Below are 15,440 nucleotides of genomic sequence, written 5' to 3'. Positions count from 1 at the left end.
GAGTGCATATGGCAATGATTAATCATGTGAAAATTTTACTTACTGGTCAACAGTAGCTAATGGTAGCGTAATTATAACAAAATATTAGAAATACATCCTTGAGGACATGCACACCTAGCTGCAAAAATAAATTCCAGAAACCAAGTGTAAAGGACATTTTTAATCCATTTTTATAAACCAACATATTTCATTTAGCAGCATAACCGGATGGTCTTGAGGTATTTCTAAATCCATACTCTTAATTTTATCCCACCCACCCACTCCCATTTCTCCCTCAGACATTCATCCAGACAACAGCAAACACACAGAATCACACACGCAGCAGTGATTCACACCAACAGATCATCCAACATCCAGACTGCACCACATCATCACATACAAACAACCTGACAGCCTCACATTTTGACATATGCTCGATAGACAAAAGACAGACACACACGCGCACGCACACATTTGAGTCCTGTTGCCTCAGAGGCTGCAGAGCTGGCTCCCTCATAGTGGCTTGTAAGGCAGGCACACTTAATGGTGCAGTTTTGGCTGTGGGACAAAAACATTTGAAATTAGATGAAACCTGTACAAAAATAGACAAGTACAAAATGCACAAGTTAGAATCAGAACAGGACTGGACCTGTCCTGACTAGTATCAGCAGCTTTTCGCTCTTTCTCACTGTATCTCTCCTGCTCTCATACACAGTATTTGACTAGTGTGCATGGCAACAGAGGGAGTCTATCACTTATTTAAATGGGTTTACCTGCAGTGCTGTGAGAAGGTAAGGCAGAGGTTTGATCGACATCTCACTACATCCAAATTTTTCCAGAAGATGTTTGAGAAAATCTAATAAGAAAGGAGCAGCACTGCTTGTTCAGAAGCAGCGGCAACAAGCAATGTTGGAACATTATGACTCAGTCAGCCAGAGACATTAGCGTTTACAGAACTGGTCCTGCTGTCTGTTGACATATCAGTGTTATCACTGTCTGCCTCCACAAGGCTGTTACATCATCTCTGATCACAACCCCCCCCCCAACCACTTATGAACAAAGGTAAAACCATTTTTCCTGTCACCTCATGTGCAGCTCAGGTTGCTGCTTGCTTGTCATCTGAACTTACCTTCTGTGTGCCAAGTTTCTTTTCCACACCCCCGGCCAGCCCTCCGCCTTTATTGTCCTTCCAGGGGTAGAAGTTTGAGCGAGGAGAGGAAGTCGTGGCAGAGCTGGAAGAGGAGGAGGAGGGTAGACGGTGTGCTGAGGTTTTGGAGGAGGGCGAGTGCTCCTCCATGCTTCCTCCTTTGCGTTTCTTCACCAAACCTTGGTGCTCAAAGCTCCTCCCACGTCCCTGCCCGTGCAGTCCTGAGTCCCCCACTCCAGCCCGGCTGTGGGAGTTGTTAGTGGTGGAGGAGAGATCTGGTGATGTATGGCCCAAAGGGGGGTGTGTCCGTTTGTAAGTCCAGACTGCCTTAGCGGCTGGTGAATGGGATTCTGAGGGGGAGGGCTGGGGCCGAGGTTTGCTGCTTGGGGAAAGGGTGCCATTAGTCTGTCCGTGAGGAAGAGGTGAGGGAATGGGGGTTTTAGAAGAGGAAGATGAGGAGGAGGAAGAGGTGGCAGAAGGTGGCCGGCCCCGGTCCTGGAGGATGATGCAGTTCCTGTCAGGGCCAGAATGCTCCCCTTCTTGTGATGGGGCTTTGCGTTTACGGAGGGCCGCTGCAGCAGCAGCCTCCTCACGCAACTTCAACATCTGCTTGCTGGGACGCCCTACTGGGTTCTTGAGTCGACCAGAACCCACCCGACGAATTGCCACAGGCTTACCAAGAGACGCCAAATGACCACTGCCAATGCTGCTAGCACCGCCCCCAGAGTTTTCTGATTGTACAGATGTCTGGGGTCGCCCTGGACCACGACTGGATGAAGAGGAACATGAAGACGCAGTTTTGAGGGAGGAGCTGATATGACTTCCTGTTCGGGCCTTAGAATGTAATGAAGAGGAAAATGTGGTGCCTAGAGAGGAGGGGGACGAAGAGGTGATGGTCTTAGCCAAGGGAAGTTGCGCTTGGAGGTCTGTGACTTGAGGTATTTTCCTGAATTAAGAGAAAATAAAATCAATACATCAGTTAAGAGATACATTCTGTTCAAACTACCTGATGCCAAACATGATCTGTATGATAAGAATTTCTTACTGCTTCATTAACAGGGAACTTCACTGGTGTAAACTGAAACATTTAAAATAGTCTGAGCTTCAAACACAGCTTCTGTTCCACCACTCACTTTGACTGAAGTTCACAATATCACAAGACAAGAAGAAAAATTTTACCTACGGATCCTTATTTTCAGTTATCACCTTACCTTGTTGAACACAATCATTTAATTGTAAGGTCTTGTTTATCTATACTAAGATAACATGAAAAATTGATAATTATTGTGGAATGTTCTTGGTGGACGTTTAGGGAATCCAATATGTAAGAATTTGAACTGCTATATTAAAGTTTCTAAAATTTATCAGCTCCTTTCTCAGTATTATTGTGTTTATTTTTCTCTTTGATAGCTTTGGTGGTATAGCTGGGCCTAAAGTGGTTGATTGGGGGTCAGAAGTATCCTATCTGTACTTGCACCTTTTTTCATGTTTTTGTAAAGTTGACATAATTACTCACTGCTTTTATTAAAAAAAAAAAAAAAGCTGAAAAGGTTGCATATTGGACACTCTTCACCTTCTTGTCTAAAGTTTTAATATAACATCACAGACGTGAAAAACATAGAAGCAGATCTTCAGGGATATCAGTGTCCATCTTCCTGCCAGCATCAGACTATTAAGTGCTGTTTTTTTTGGGTGGAAAAAAAACGGCAACTGCTTGATCTGTTAGTGACTTAACAGTTTCTTACACTCAAATTTATCTGCTAATGTTACCAACGCACACAATGTGAAGTCGCACCCAACAATCCTTTTGGTTCCAGATGTTTTTATATTCCTTTACGACTACACAGTTCTTAACACAGTAATGACTTGATAGTTGTGATCATGAATATTTATACCATGTCATCTCTAAAAACAACACAAAATGACAACTACTACAATTTGGAAATTGTATTTGGCTGTATTGGAAGTTCCATTTACTATACAGCCAAAATTGATACTTATAAAATGAAAAAATGTTTTGCAATGACCCTTAAGTGATATGACCCATACCAATTTAACTTTTCTCCTATAAATTACTGAGAGTGGTTTGGTTCCTTACAAAAACAGCGATTTGTACCAGGCAGTTCAAAACCAAAAAGGCAAGAATGTGAGCTCAGATTTCTTACTTCCAAAGATGGGCACTAATGTGCTGTTCCAGCATACTGCTGAGAGCCGACCTAAGGTGGTGAAGTCTCCTGTCAAATGTGTAGATGCCATGACCTAGCACGTGGCTGCCAAACGTACACAACTAGAGAGGAAAAAAAAAAAAAAGACTTGTTATAAATCTGTAACAGGTTCCATGTCTACATATACTCAGAATCAGCTCAACTTCAGCTAATTCTATACGTGTGACTCAAAAAAGACTCTGTAATAGGGGATAGTTGCTCAGGAAACAAGGAAACAAAAACATAGATTTTCTCTTCATTGTCAGGATTGTTAAAATAACTTTGGTTATAGACAGAACTAAGTGACGGACAAATCGTTCACAAATCTAGTCTCATTAGTGAAAAGCAAAGTTTTTTTTGTTTAAGGAGAGAAGAACATGTAATCTATCATAATGTAATTAAGTCTGCATGCATACTGGAGCTTTTCTTCAAGCCACAAAAAAACCTCAGCTCACATGACCCTCTGCGGCAAACACAGAGGAGTAGTTAGTCAGTGTTGGGCAAGTTACTTCAAAACTGTAATGCATTATTTATTACTTTTTAATGTCATTTCAAAGTAATTCACTACATTATAATATTACTGTATTTGAAATGTAATTGCACTACTTATGTTACTCTCAAAAAACTAACCGGAAATATGGATTTGTCACTCTAAATGCAGCTCATTATGCTCAGTTAGCTCATTACACATCCAGTGGAGGTTGATGTGGTATGAGCTAGCTAGACTTAAGGCTAAAAACTGTATAATGTGATAAAATAATAGACACTTATTTAAAATTACTCATGCTATTTTGGGAAGTGGACAGATCTTTAGGTTTCGCACACAAAGTGCATTTAATGACGATATTCCTTTATGTCCTCATTTCTGAAGAACTGAAATTGATGGGCATATTCTCATGAACGTACTGTCCAAAGTTGCATCTGCTGCACTCACCTCTTCTGTTCTGTATAGAAGATAAGAAGGGAAGTGAAACATAGTGCGTGGAATTTTCTCCTTTGCTGATCACACGGTGATTTTGGCGATTTTGTATAGGGAAAAAAAACCTACCACTACAATCCGGGTTAAAATGCATTGTAACACGCCTTACTTTACCGCGTTACAGCAAAAAGCAATGCATTACAGTAATGAATTACTTTTGTAACTCATTACTCCCAACACTGTTGTTAGTATATTTCTAAAAGCATACTTTGGAGATGAATCATGAAAAAAAATGTGCCAAAAGCAAAAAGCTCAGACAGCAGAGAGGGTAATTTTACATCATGTCGCATCATAAAAGTAAATTCATGGGTGTGCTCTTGTTTTAAGCATTTTCTCCCCTTGATAAGGATGTAGAATGGCTAGCCATGTAAATAAGTCAGATTTGAAGATTTTGTGGCCCATAGAAAAGGCAGCTCGAACCCCACCCCTATAGCTTTGAATAACTTGTTTTAGTAGGAATTAAACCCAAATATAAACTGCTCACTGCGAGTGGTCTGGGATGTGCAGCTGAGGAGGAGAACTCTAGTGGCTCCTCTGACCCCTCTGCCTCACTTTCATCACTGGAGATTCGCCCATGGATGAGAGGAGATGGAGCTCGGAGAGTTCCATCATCCTGCCGCTGCTTTTCCTCTTCAGGAGTGCACTCTGACACACAGGTGGATCGACTGTAATAAAACACATTCACCTGTTAGATTCAAATATTCATCAATCAACTGGCATAGGGTTACACACATGGCTCAGCTATCCACAGTAACTGGCCATGTTAGACCCTCTATATTAACTTTTTCCATACAAAAACTGAAACCCTATTTGAAATTTCTTGCTCCAACTGGTGCCTTGAATTTGTTGTTCAACTGCCAGGCTTTTGAATGTGTAACTGGTTTGAAATCTAACCAGTTACACCTGCTAAATTTTCAAGTATAATCCAGTGAGATTACTTGGTTTCAAAGCAGTAATATCGTACCCATTTCAGAGAAAAGCAGGTTAGTTCTGCTTTGGTATTCAAAGTAAATGGGTCAAAATGTGATCAGATACTGCCACAACCTGGGTGGTCTGTCAATTAGTGAGAAGAACAAGAATATTCACCTTCTGCTCTGTAGCACAGACTAGCTGGTATTTTAATGACATAACAATCCGCCCAGCACAATGTCAGGCAGGGAGAAAGAAGAGCAGGAGAAAAGTTAAGCTCAGTGTGTGCTACATGTGTATGAAACAGCAGAAACTGAAGTAGCTATATTTGGTGATTATGCAATGTTACTCCTTGTAATCATCAGTATTCTGCCAGCCATTTCGAAGGTCACTGAAAAAGTTGTAGCAGAGCAACTGGTATCTCATCTCAACTCCAAGGCAATTTGGAAGTTAAGAAAAAAAAAAACCAAATCAGATTCAACTAAAAATGTCTGTTCCCACCTCCTTGAAGAAATTGACAGAAACTTAGATGAAGAAGGTGTGGCAAGAGCAATCTTCCTTTACTTGTACAATCATGAGATATTAATGAACACCAGGTAAAATATGACCTTTCCAATGAAAGCACAGAATTGGATTGAATCTTTCTTGAAAGGTTGACATCAGTGAGTGTGGGTAAACAGCACACTATCCCAATTCAAAACATGCAAGATGGGCATGCCAAAAGGGTCCATCGAGGACCACTTTTCAGCTTATATATTGACAACTTGCCACTTGTTCTTTGCAAACAGATGGAAACAGAGACTTTCCTGACATGTCAGTGAATGGACAAAAGCACAAAAAAAGAAACTAGTATGAATTGAAATATGTGGGGGTGACCCTTGATCCAACTTTTGGCTTTAAAATACGTGTTAAAAAGCTGGTTAACACAGCTATTTATAGATCCTCTCTTCTGAGGCATCATCTACCTATTACTAAACTTACTGCTATATACTAAACTTTTTATTTACCTACCTGCCCAGGCACTAGAGCTGTTCTGAAATAGCAACTAATAGAACCCTCAACTTGTTATCTCCATTTTTTTATTGCTTTCTTATACACAAGGTGAATGTTCTAATGTACACTAGCCATGTCCAAATAAAAAAAAAAATGAAATAAAATAAAATATGTGCAATAACAGTAAATTGATAGGAACTGCAGACTGACACTTGTTCACCAACCTGAAAGCAGGGAGGCTGGCCAGGGGTCTTCTGCAGTGTGGAGTCCCAGCCTGCTCTCTGGGGGGCTCTGGGCTGGGGGACCGTCCGCTGGAGGAGCCTCCCTCCAGGAGCGGTGTTCCTTTCTCCCGAACCTTGGTCTTGAGTTCTACCACCAGCTGGTCAAAGTTCTTGCTTCGGCCCACCACCTTCCTCCTCTGATGGATAGAGTGGATCTGCGAACCAGGCCACAGGAAACAGTGCTGAGGACGCATCTACAGTCAAAAAACGTTAACGATAGTCCTATTCTAGGAAGGTGTCGTGCAGGGTTTTATACATATAATAATCAGGGAGAGGTGTATGCTATTTTCACATTGTTTCATTTACACTGATACAGGGCAATGTCAACAAAACTGGAAAAACACTGAAGTAACTCTGAAGTTCTGTCACTATGCTACTGAATTAAGAGATCAGTCTGTAGACATTGCAGTCCATTCATTTATAAAAACCCTGTGAGCAGAATTTTTGCAATAAAAAAGGTTTTGTTTGATGTCTGGTACTGAGAGAAAAACATCTAACATTTTCAATCTCAAAAAACTGCTCTGACACATGCAGAGGAAAATCTACACAGTATCCATGTCTGCACTCACTTGGCTAGTTACCTCCGTATCAGCCAGCCAGCTAATGACATACATCATCATTTTGCTAAATTTTGCAGAAATTGGATAGCAATAGAACACAATTGAGATCACAAGTTCTGCTAACTAGCCTCAAAACAGTGTGTAACGCCCAGACTAGCTGTTAATGTATTCAGATTCTAAAACGACTTCTCCATTTTTGCTTCTGTTTAACCTGAAGACCCCAAACACCAGAAAATCTGATGGGTTAGGATTAGGCTTTAGTCAGACACACAACATTAAGGATAAAGGCAAGGCTAGAGGTCATTGTAGTGGGATGCATAAACAGACAAAACAACAAACTTTTTGGGTAAAAGCCAGTTAACACCAAGTGGTTTGGGTTTCCTCCAGCAGCAACTGGGGCTTGGGTGGAGGTTTTGAGGACTTTCAGCTCCAGCAAATGTTATTTCCAAAGAGTTTGAGCCCAGGAGGCATACGTAGGTTCACTCTCGTTCAAAAAAATGACACCTCTCCAAAACCACATGCGAGCCAACAGCCCGCACATGCAATCTCCAGAACTGTTCCAGTTTTTCTTGTTTGTTCATTTAGTTTGATGTGAGTTTTTAGAGTCTAGATAAATCTATCTATCTATCTTTATTTGGAACAGTTTTGCTAAGGAAATTTGAGCTTATGACTTGTATTTCCAGCTGGGCGCTCATAGTCCGTTTTTGCTGAATAATTTTCTGTGAAAAACGATCAGTGAACTTAACTAGTGGCATTGTTGTTTAGCTAACTGAGGAGTTCACAAGTCAAACTGTTTTCACACGATAAATTAGATAAAAAATTATTAATGATTATGATATGCATGACTTTGACCCTGTGCCAATAAAAAAAAAGCCCTGATTATTAATGAACTCAATTATTTTTCAATTAACCGATCAATTAAAAAAAAAGAATAAACTGTGTCCATCCTTCTTTAGTGAATACAATTTAATTGCAGTAAAACTAAACAGGTGGGAGATGCAGTCTGTCTCCCCATGCTTCTCACCCATGACCAGTGTCACTTCCTGTTAATCAGGCCATCCTGTCTCTATGCGGCTGGATGTCGCCTTTTATACAGACACTTCCTCTTTCATTGACACCAGGCACCATATAAGGACTCTTCCTGTGCTGGGAGCCATTTTACTGGTTCCATCTCAATCAGTGGTGACAAGGTTTTGTGTCTGCAGCTTTATTCATCTACCCTGATGTCACACTGCTGTAAATAATTTTTCTACTTTGTGCTTTAAAAGGCGATTAACTATAATTAAAGTACTATATACTTTAAAGTACTATATAATTTAAAGAATTGAAAGGAATTCTAACAATAGAAATACATCAGTTCATAAAAATTCTGTGATTCACCAACATATCACCAACTATCGGGTTATTGTATTAGCAGATGAACTGCTAAAATGTAGAAAGAAATCTACTTCTACTCAACGCAAAGCATGTGTATAGACGCATCACTATACGTGTTAACAATTAACTTCTTCTTTTTGTTTTAATTTACTTTATTCTTTAACTTCTCGATGCCATATAATTTAGACAGGAAGGAAGGAGGAAAAACATCTCAGAGGCAATGAAATCATTGAACCGAATGCCTCAAGAGTTTGAAATTTATAAGCTTGCAAAATTATGGCACTGATATTTCTGCATTGAATTTTTTCTGTATAGCGAAACAGGAGGCACTCTATTCGTGTTAACGAATATTGCATATTACATTCTGAAATTGTGAGCACTGACACAGTTGACAATAATTGGAATGTGAATTTTATATTTTTATACATACACATAGAAATAAAATTAAATGAAATTTGAATTCTGTGACAGTATCATCGTCAGCACATTCTGACACTTAAAGTATACTACAGTTGTTTTATGGTGCATGCACAATGGTGTCACTTGGTAGCTGGTAAACAGTGTTCATCACATGTTAACGTTTTCCTACGTTTATGGGTCATTACAGGCTCTATGCCTGTCAGCTATCAGTTTAATGCCAAAGATATTTCTGACTTGTTGGGTGTTCCCAGTGCCAAAGTGCTAAAGAGACTTCAATCTTATAGCCTTCTTTCCTGCCCACTAATTTGTTCAAAACCAGCAATGACAGGATGGGATTCTGAAATGAAGTCCTCAAAATTTCACTGAACCACACAGACAACCATAGAAAATAGGACAGAAGCGTGTGAGGCATGAGGACCTGAGGCAAAAAGGCGATGCACATCATTCTGTTGAGACTGAGTATGTCTAGAGCTTACGTTGCATGTCAGAAGGCGGGTGCAGACTTTCTTCCTGTCAGGGTCAAGGACGCCACAGTGTTTGTCCAGGTCACACTCCCTCTCTGCAAGCACAAAGAAGATCAAAATCACACAATCCGCCAACAATGAAAACGTGTCACTCTTTTCACTCTTGTCACTCATAACAACAAACGTCAATAATTAACTACAATTACCATCTCCTGGTCATTTCCTCCTACAACCAATAAAGTTACAAGAAAAACGATCTCCTTCCTGAACTGAATAATGGTCTGAAGTGTCAAGAAAGTTCACAAGCTTGCAGTGAAGTTGACCTTTAGGATATGAAACGTCATCACTTCATTTAATCCTATTAGCCATTTGTGTTGTGTTAACAGCATCAAATAAATGTTCAAGTTATGGCCAAAGCAAGAAAAACTCTTAGACCTGTCAACATATGGGGGTTACACATCAGTGGGGTGTCGAAACACATCGAGACTACTAAAGGTGTCTCTAACATACTTCACCCACTGAACTTGAATTTGTCCAAATTGAAAACATGGACATGCCAGTGCCTTGAAGATTAATTTCAAAACAGTTTCAAAACCTGGTGATTGCAGAGAGAGCAGAAAAATTAGATTGTCAACATGATAATTTGTTAAATCCTGTCCTGAGAATATTACTATGAAGGATCCTGGCACTGGACATTACAACTCTACAACAACACACCAACATAGCTCCCACATTGCTGTTTCTGGTCTAAACATCTGGCCAACCAAGCCAGTGGAGGCCTGTTTTGCTAGATGGCACTCATCACACACATGATCAAAGCAAACAAGACCTGAGTCACTTGACTTTGTATGAATTGTAAAAATTTCAGTATGCAGATGAGACCAATAGAGATCCAGTTAGGAGTTTGAGGGTTGTGATGACAAAAATAATTAGTATCCAACCTCTGGCAATTCAAAGTGAAGTACTACTAGTATTGATATCACAGAGTTTACTTTTACTAACCAGGGAAATAAATGATGGGTTGATCATAATTAAGCACGATAGTAGTCTATCCAATCTCTTGCCCCATATTTCCCCATCTCTACTCACTGGAGGCCACTTTGTTGTAGGGTCTGGGGATACGGTGGCCTGGCACCGCAGAGGCCAGCGAGGAGTCCTTCCTCTGACTCTGGGTGGGAGACCTGTCACTGAGAGAAGGCCTCGCAGTTTGAGTGCTTCCATGTGGCCATGGGGGATCTCTGAGTGATGGAGGTGGAGAGCTCATCTGAGGCTCTAAAGGCGGGGGCTGCTTGAATACTGATGACTCTGTGTGGCTGCTGTAGGAGGATGACTTCTCCAAAGGGGAATGTCTGAATAGTGAGAGTGAAAAAGGTAACATCAATTATCAGGCTCACATTTTGACCAAAAAAATATTCAAAAATATTTTCAGATTAATCTGTTCTCTTAGCTGCTTTCAGAACAATGTGCAGAGAAGCAACAGCTACAGTGCTTTCTACTGCTGCAAAAATCAACACCCATTGATTGTTTGCGATCTGCTTGGCTGACGGTCAGACAATCACAGACATAACAGCTGTTGAGTCAGTGTTATTTGTGCATGTGGGCACTATTTCATCTCTTATCTAAAAAGAAGTCTGAGGCTGCTGCGTTTTTCCCATTTAGCTCATACAAAACACAAACACTTTTTTGGGTGGACTTTAATTTGATTTGAATCACTAGAGTGTCGACAGCAGGTGTAAATGAACAAAAAGTGATGTTTTAAAACAAAAATGTATTAATGTGGACATACATTACAGAGGATCATATGCTGGACTATTTCCTGTGTTTGGCAGGTCTAACAACCTTCCTGCTAAGGGAAGACTCCAGGAAGCTAATGCTCCCAGACAAGAATCAGTGTGACACATAACTTCCTGATACAACTGTCACATTTTTTTTTCTGAATAGACAATATTATGCATTAATTATTGGATTTTAGGCTGTCTGATTCCTGTTTACAACTTCAAGCCACAGGAAGCTAAGTAGTTTCAGTCATCTATTCACATGACAAATGTAAATGTACTATTGATTTTCTAATTAATTCTGCACAACCCAAACTTTGGTAGCCTGTAATCTACTAATTATAACTGTGCAGAATCTAAAGACAAGGGAAAACAAAACACCTGTAACTACAAAATGGGGCTCACTGCCAGCTTGCGAGACTGTTCTTACCGTGTGCCATCCTTGGAATTCTTGGAGTGTCTGTACTGGGGTGGGGTGGAAGGAGAAGGTGGGGTTACCCGTAGCTGCCCAACTCCCTGGCCTCTACCTTCCCAGGATGAAGTAGAGGCAGAATTGGTCCCATGGGAGGGAGAATGCCCATGGTGGGGCCTCTGCTGGGGCTGTGGTGCAGGCGTGGGAGAGCGCAATCGGGCATACAGCTTGGCCAAAGGGCCATGCCTCCGCTCACAGTGCTTTTCGAATGCCTGCGGCTTCACCACTTGACCACAATGGCTGCACACCACCAAGTAGAAGTCATCATGGCCAGGATAGAGGCCAAAGATGGACATGTCTAAGAGAGTGGAGAGGAGGACTTTTGATTAGAGGACATACATTAGATGCAGATTTCAGGCTGCAGAAAAGGAGAGATGACAATGTCACTTTGTAACGCAGCCAGAGATGATGCTGCTATATTGAAAGATGATTAATATTCTCACTTAATAAAGCACCATCAGAGCTGGATGCCACTGGTACGAGTTTAAGTGGTAAACACTATTTAGTAACTTGAGTGTAATTTAGATTAGGAAATATCTTGTGTGTTTAAAATAATTTTATATCAATATGTGTATATACATATGCCCAGGATGTAGCTCAGTCGTAGAGCGCATGCTTTGCGTGCACAGGCCCCGGATCCAAACCCCAGAAACGAGGGAAACCAGTGGCAAGGTTCTGCCATTCTCAAGTGTGGATAAATGGGGTGGGTCGCAGAAGGAAGAAAAAAAACTGTAGCCAAATCAATCATGCAAGTCAAAGAGCTGACTTGGGGACCCAAAATAGGGAAAAGGCCAAAAGAAAGAAAGGAAGAATAAATAAATAAAGTATAAGCATTGGTACTCCGGTTTCCTCCCACCGTCCGAAGACAGTGTGTTTAGGTTAATTGGCGATTCTAAATTGCCCGTACGTCTGAGTGTGAGTGGCTGTTTGTCTCTTTCTCTGTAAGTTGACCCTGCAATGGACTGGTGACCTGTGCAGGGTGTACCCCGCCCTAACCCAGCGTGAGCTGGGATTGGCTCCAGCAATCTCCCGTGACCCGGAAACAGATAAGCGGTTGAAGATGAATGAATGAATGAATAATTATTGGCAGCATAGTTGTTAGCCCTGTTGCCCCACAATAAGAGGGTTGCAGGTTCGGTTCCCAGGCCTGGGGCCTTTCTGTGCAGAGTTTGCATGTTCTCCCCATGCCAGCATGGGTTTCCTCCCATCATCCAAAGACAAGCATGTTTAGGTTAATTGGTGACTCTAAATTGCCTGTAGGTGTGAGTGGTTTGTCTCTGTGTGTTGGCCCTTACCCAGTCTGAGCTGGGATTGGCGCCAGCAACCCCCGCGACCCAGAAACGGAAAAGTGGTAGAGGATGAATGAATGAATATATAGATATTTGCACACATATGCACATTCCTACTCAAACAGCATCTAAACTCAAAGACACACCAAACTTCAGCATGGTTTGTCTTTGAGTTTAGATGCTGTTTGAGTGGGTTTCCTTAGGGCGCTATGGTGTCCTGCCATTGGTGAAAGCCCTGCAGGCTGGGTGAAGTGGTGACTCAAATTAGTGCAGAACCGTGAAAAGTTGCATGTCTATGTAGAGTATATATAGATCAGCCTGTGATAGACTGGCAGCCTACCGAGAGTGTGCCCCCACTTCTCACCCAGTGTGAGCTGAGACAGACCTCACTCACCATGCCCCTGAACAGAATAAATGGGTGAAAAGAAATTCATGTGAAGCATAAGTTCAAACAAATCCCTAAATAGATGCAAACTAAGTGAGAAATGGCAGAAATTTAAAAATAAAATACATGTGGACACCAGCTTGCCTTCTTAATCACCCTCTTCTTTTGGCTATTTCCCCATGTTCAGTATATGCAGCTTGAGTGTGAGAAGGTGACCATACAGAATAATTGTATGCTTTTGCTCTATTTGATCTATAAAGTAATGCTTGCATATGCACACACAAAGGGAGAGCTCCTGTCAGACAAGTGTAGCTACAGGGCTTAGATGTCAGAGATAGCTGATAAACAACACATTGACTAGCTCTCACACTCATCCTGGTCTCTGCTTATGAGTAGCTCCATTTACTCACTGTCTCTGGCAAAGCTGGAGAAACAGCTCATTGGGATTTTCAGTGCATGTGCCCAGTAATTTGGTAATTGAAGCATACTTTCTTTTCTGGTGTAAGTATTGGTTATTGAAGACATAATGTCAAAGATAAGTTTTCCTTTAGGAGGAGTTCATCTGTGCAGAATATAGTACCCTCTGTCCTGAGAGCCTGGAGTCAGACAAGATAAAATTCATATTTGTCTCAAAAAATAACACTTATAACTATGTGTTGAAGATGAAGTGAAGACTTACCCTCCTTACTAAGAGACATGGCCTCTGCAGCCTTTTTGCCATTCTTGCTGCAGTCTTCCTCATCAGGCCCTGAAACATCACATTTTACATACATGCCTGGTAAACCACATGTGCTGGGAGGTGCGTGGGGAGATGTCCTCCAAAAGTTTAATGTCAGATTCATCAGTAAGAAAGAGACTAACCTATAATGGCTGGATGAAGAATTTATTCTCACAAACAGGCTCCTTACCTGTGTTATATAAATGGCTGTTTTACAGGTCAACTGTTTCTCCAGAGTGGCACTCACGTTTTTTTAACGACTCCTGTCACAGTTTGCTGACAGTAAATAGCTAATAGTATTATGAAGTGAGCAGGGACTTTATTTCATAGTTATAGCCAGAATAGCACTTGGAGGAATGCCAGACAATGACTGAACGTACTCACTTCCAGCTGGGAAGGGTAAGAAGACTTTTTGGACAGAAGTCTCACATGTGAGATTTTTGTCGAACACAGAAACGTAAACAGGTAAATGGAGTCTCCGACGATGGCATTAGAGGGTAAAATAGAAAACTGAAGCGAGAAGAGTAAAGTAACGCTTGCTAACATCAAAGGCTGGGCCAGCATTTACATGGTGGCAACAGCATCAGACTCCTCCTCCGTCACCGGCGTCTACTCTCAATCCTTCTGCTGCTGCTAGCATTAGCATGCTAAGGCTAATCGCCTCGTCGTTGGCGACTGTTCGGGCTTTCTTGCTAGCTAGGTGGCTAGTCTAGCTATCCACGGCGAGAAGTTGCTCGCCCAACCATCCATACTAGCCTCCTTCCGCTCTGATGCCACGGCTTCCCGGCTGGTTTAGCCCAAATGAAACATCCTTTAAGCGTTGCCAGGTTATTTCGTGGATGTAGGCGCTTAACACGAAACTCAATGAATATATCTTAACGACTATCACTTATTTTTTCTTGTAGAGAGCATTTGCAATGGGACCTAGGAGAGAGCAACATGTTACCCACCCAGCACTAGGACCCGGCAGGGTCTTTGTTTGGGTAACATGGTTAGCTCTATCCTCCGTTTCCACGAAAATAAACCCCCGTGATTTGGTTAAATGGCTTCATGGCCGCCGGCGTTTTCGTCTAAGTGTTTTCTTACCATCTGCCGCGGTCACACCGGCCCACTCGGCCCAGGCAGTCCAGCTTTGACCCACGAAATCATCGAGGCTAGGCACCCGCCGATCCAGAGCAGCCATTACTTTTACTGCGCGTTCACGCGACGCCATCATCACTGCGCGGCAAGCAATTACGTCATATCTCGCGCTCTCGACAGGATAGGAACTTCCTGCGAGCGCGTTCTAGGGACACCCACACAGAGCAAGAGAGAACAGAAAGTCCCCAAGTGAATGTCATTGTTTTCCTTCAAACACCTCAAAATAATTAAACTGTGAGGCAGTCCATTCTGCTGTCACAAACACAGGTCAGTGAGTCAGGAAACAAGATTCTTGTCATACTCGAACACTTAAATTCACAATGTGGGCCCAATTTAGCATTCACCAAT

General features: G+C 41.7%; 1 protein-coding gene across 5 annotated transcripts; it reads right to left on the bottom strand.

Moving 5' to 3' along the window:
- Window positions 1-266: 266 nt before the first annotated feature.
- Window positions 267-15,168, bottom strand: atxn7l2a (ataxin 7-like 2a). 5 transcript variants are annotated; one of them, XM_029501349.1, is made up of 12 exons: window positions 15,039-15,110; window positions 13,914-13,982; window positions 13,190-13,250; window positions 11,519-11,858; window positions 10,403-10,662; window positions 9,326-9,408; window positions 6,436-6,647; window positions 4,794-4,974; window positions 3,292-3,413; window positions 1,109-2,072; window positions 753-835; window positions 267-537 (listed from the first exon to the last, which is right to left on the bottom strand). In XM_029501349.1, the coding sequence occupies exons 4-12, from the start codon at window positions 11,854-11,856 to the stop codon at window positions 396-398; spliced, it is 2,385 nt and encodes a 794-aa protein (XP_029357209.1). In that variant the 5' UTR covers window positions 11,857-11,858; window positions 13,190-13,250; window positions 13,914-13,982; window positions 15,039-15,110; the 3' UTR covers window positions 267-395. The 5 variants fall into 5 exon arrangements, 4 of the variants coding, with proteins under 4 accessions (XP_029357209.1, XP_029357208.1, XP_029357210.1 ...); XM_029501348.1 differs by lacking the exon at window positions 13,190-13,250 and having other exon boundaries at window positions 15,039-15,168; XM_029501350.1 differs by lacking the exons at window positions 13,914-13,982; window positions 15,039-15,110 and having other exon boundaries at window positions 13,190-13,892.
- Between the last annotated feature and the right edge of the window lie 272 nt (window positions 15,169-15,440).

The sequence above is a fragment of the Echeneis naucrates genome, chromosome 5 (genome assembly GCF_900963305.1).
Source record: "Echeneis naucrates chromosome 5, fEcheNa1.1, whole genome shotgun sequence".
Lineage (NCBI taxonomy): Eukaryota > Metazoa > Chordata > Actinopteri > Carangiformes > Echeneidae > Echeneis > Echeneis naucrates.
The sequence above is the reverse complement of the archived record's forward strand: the minus strand, read 5'-3'. Positions and strand labels throughout refer to the sequence as shown.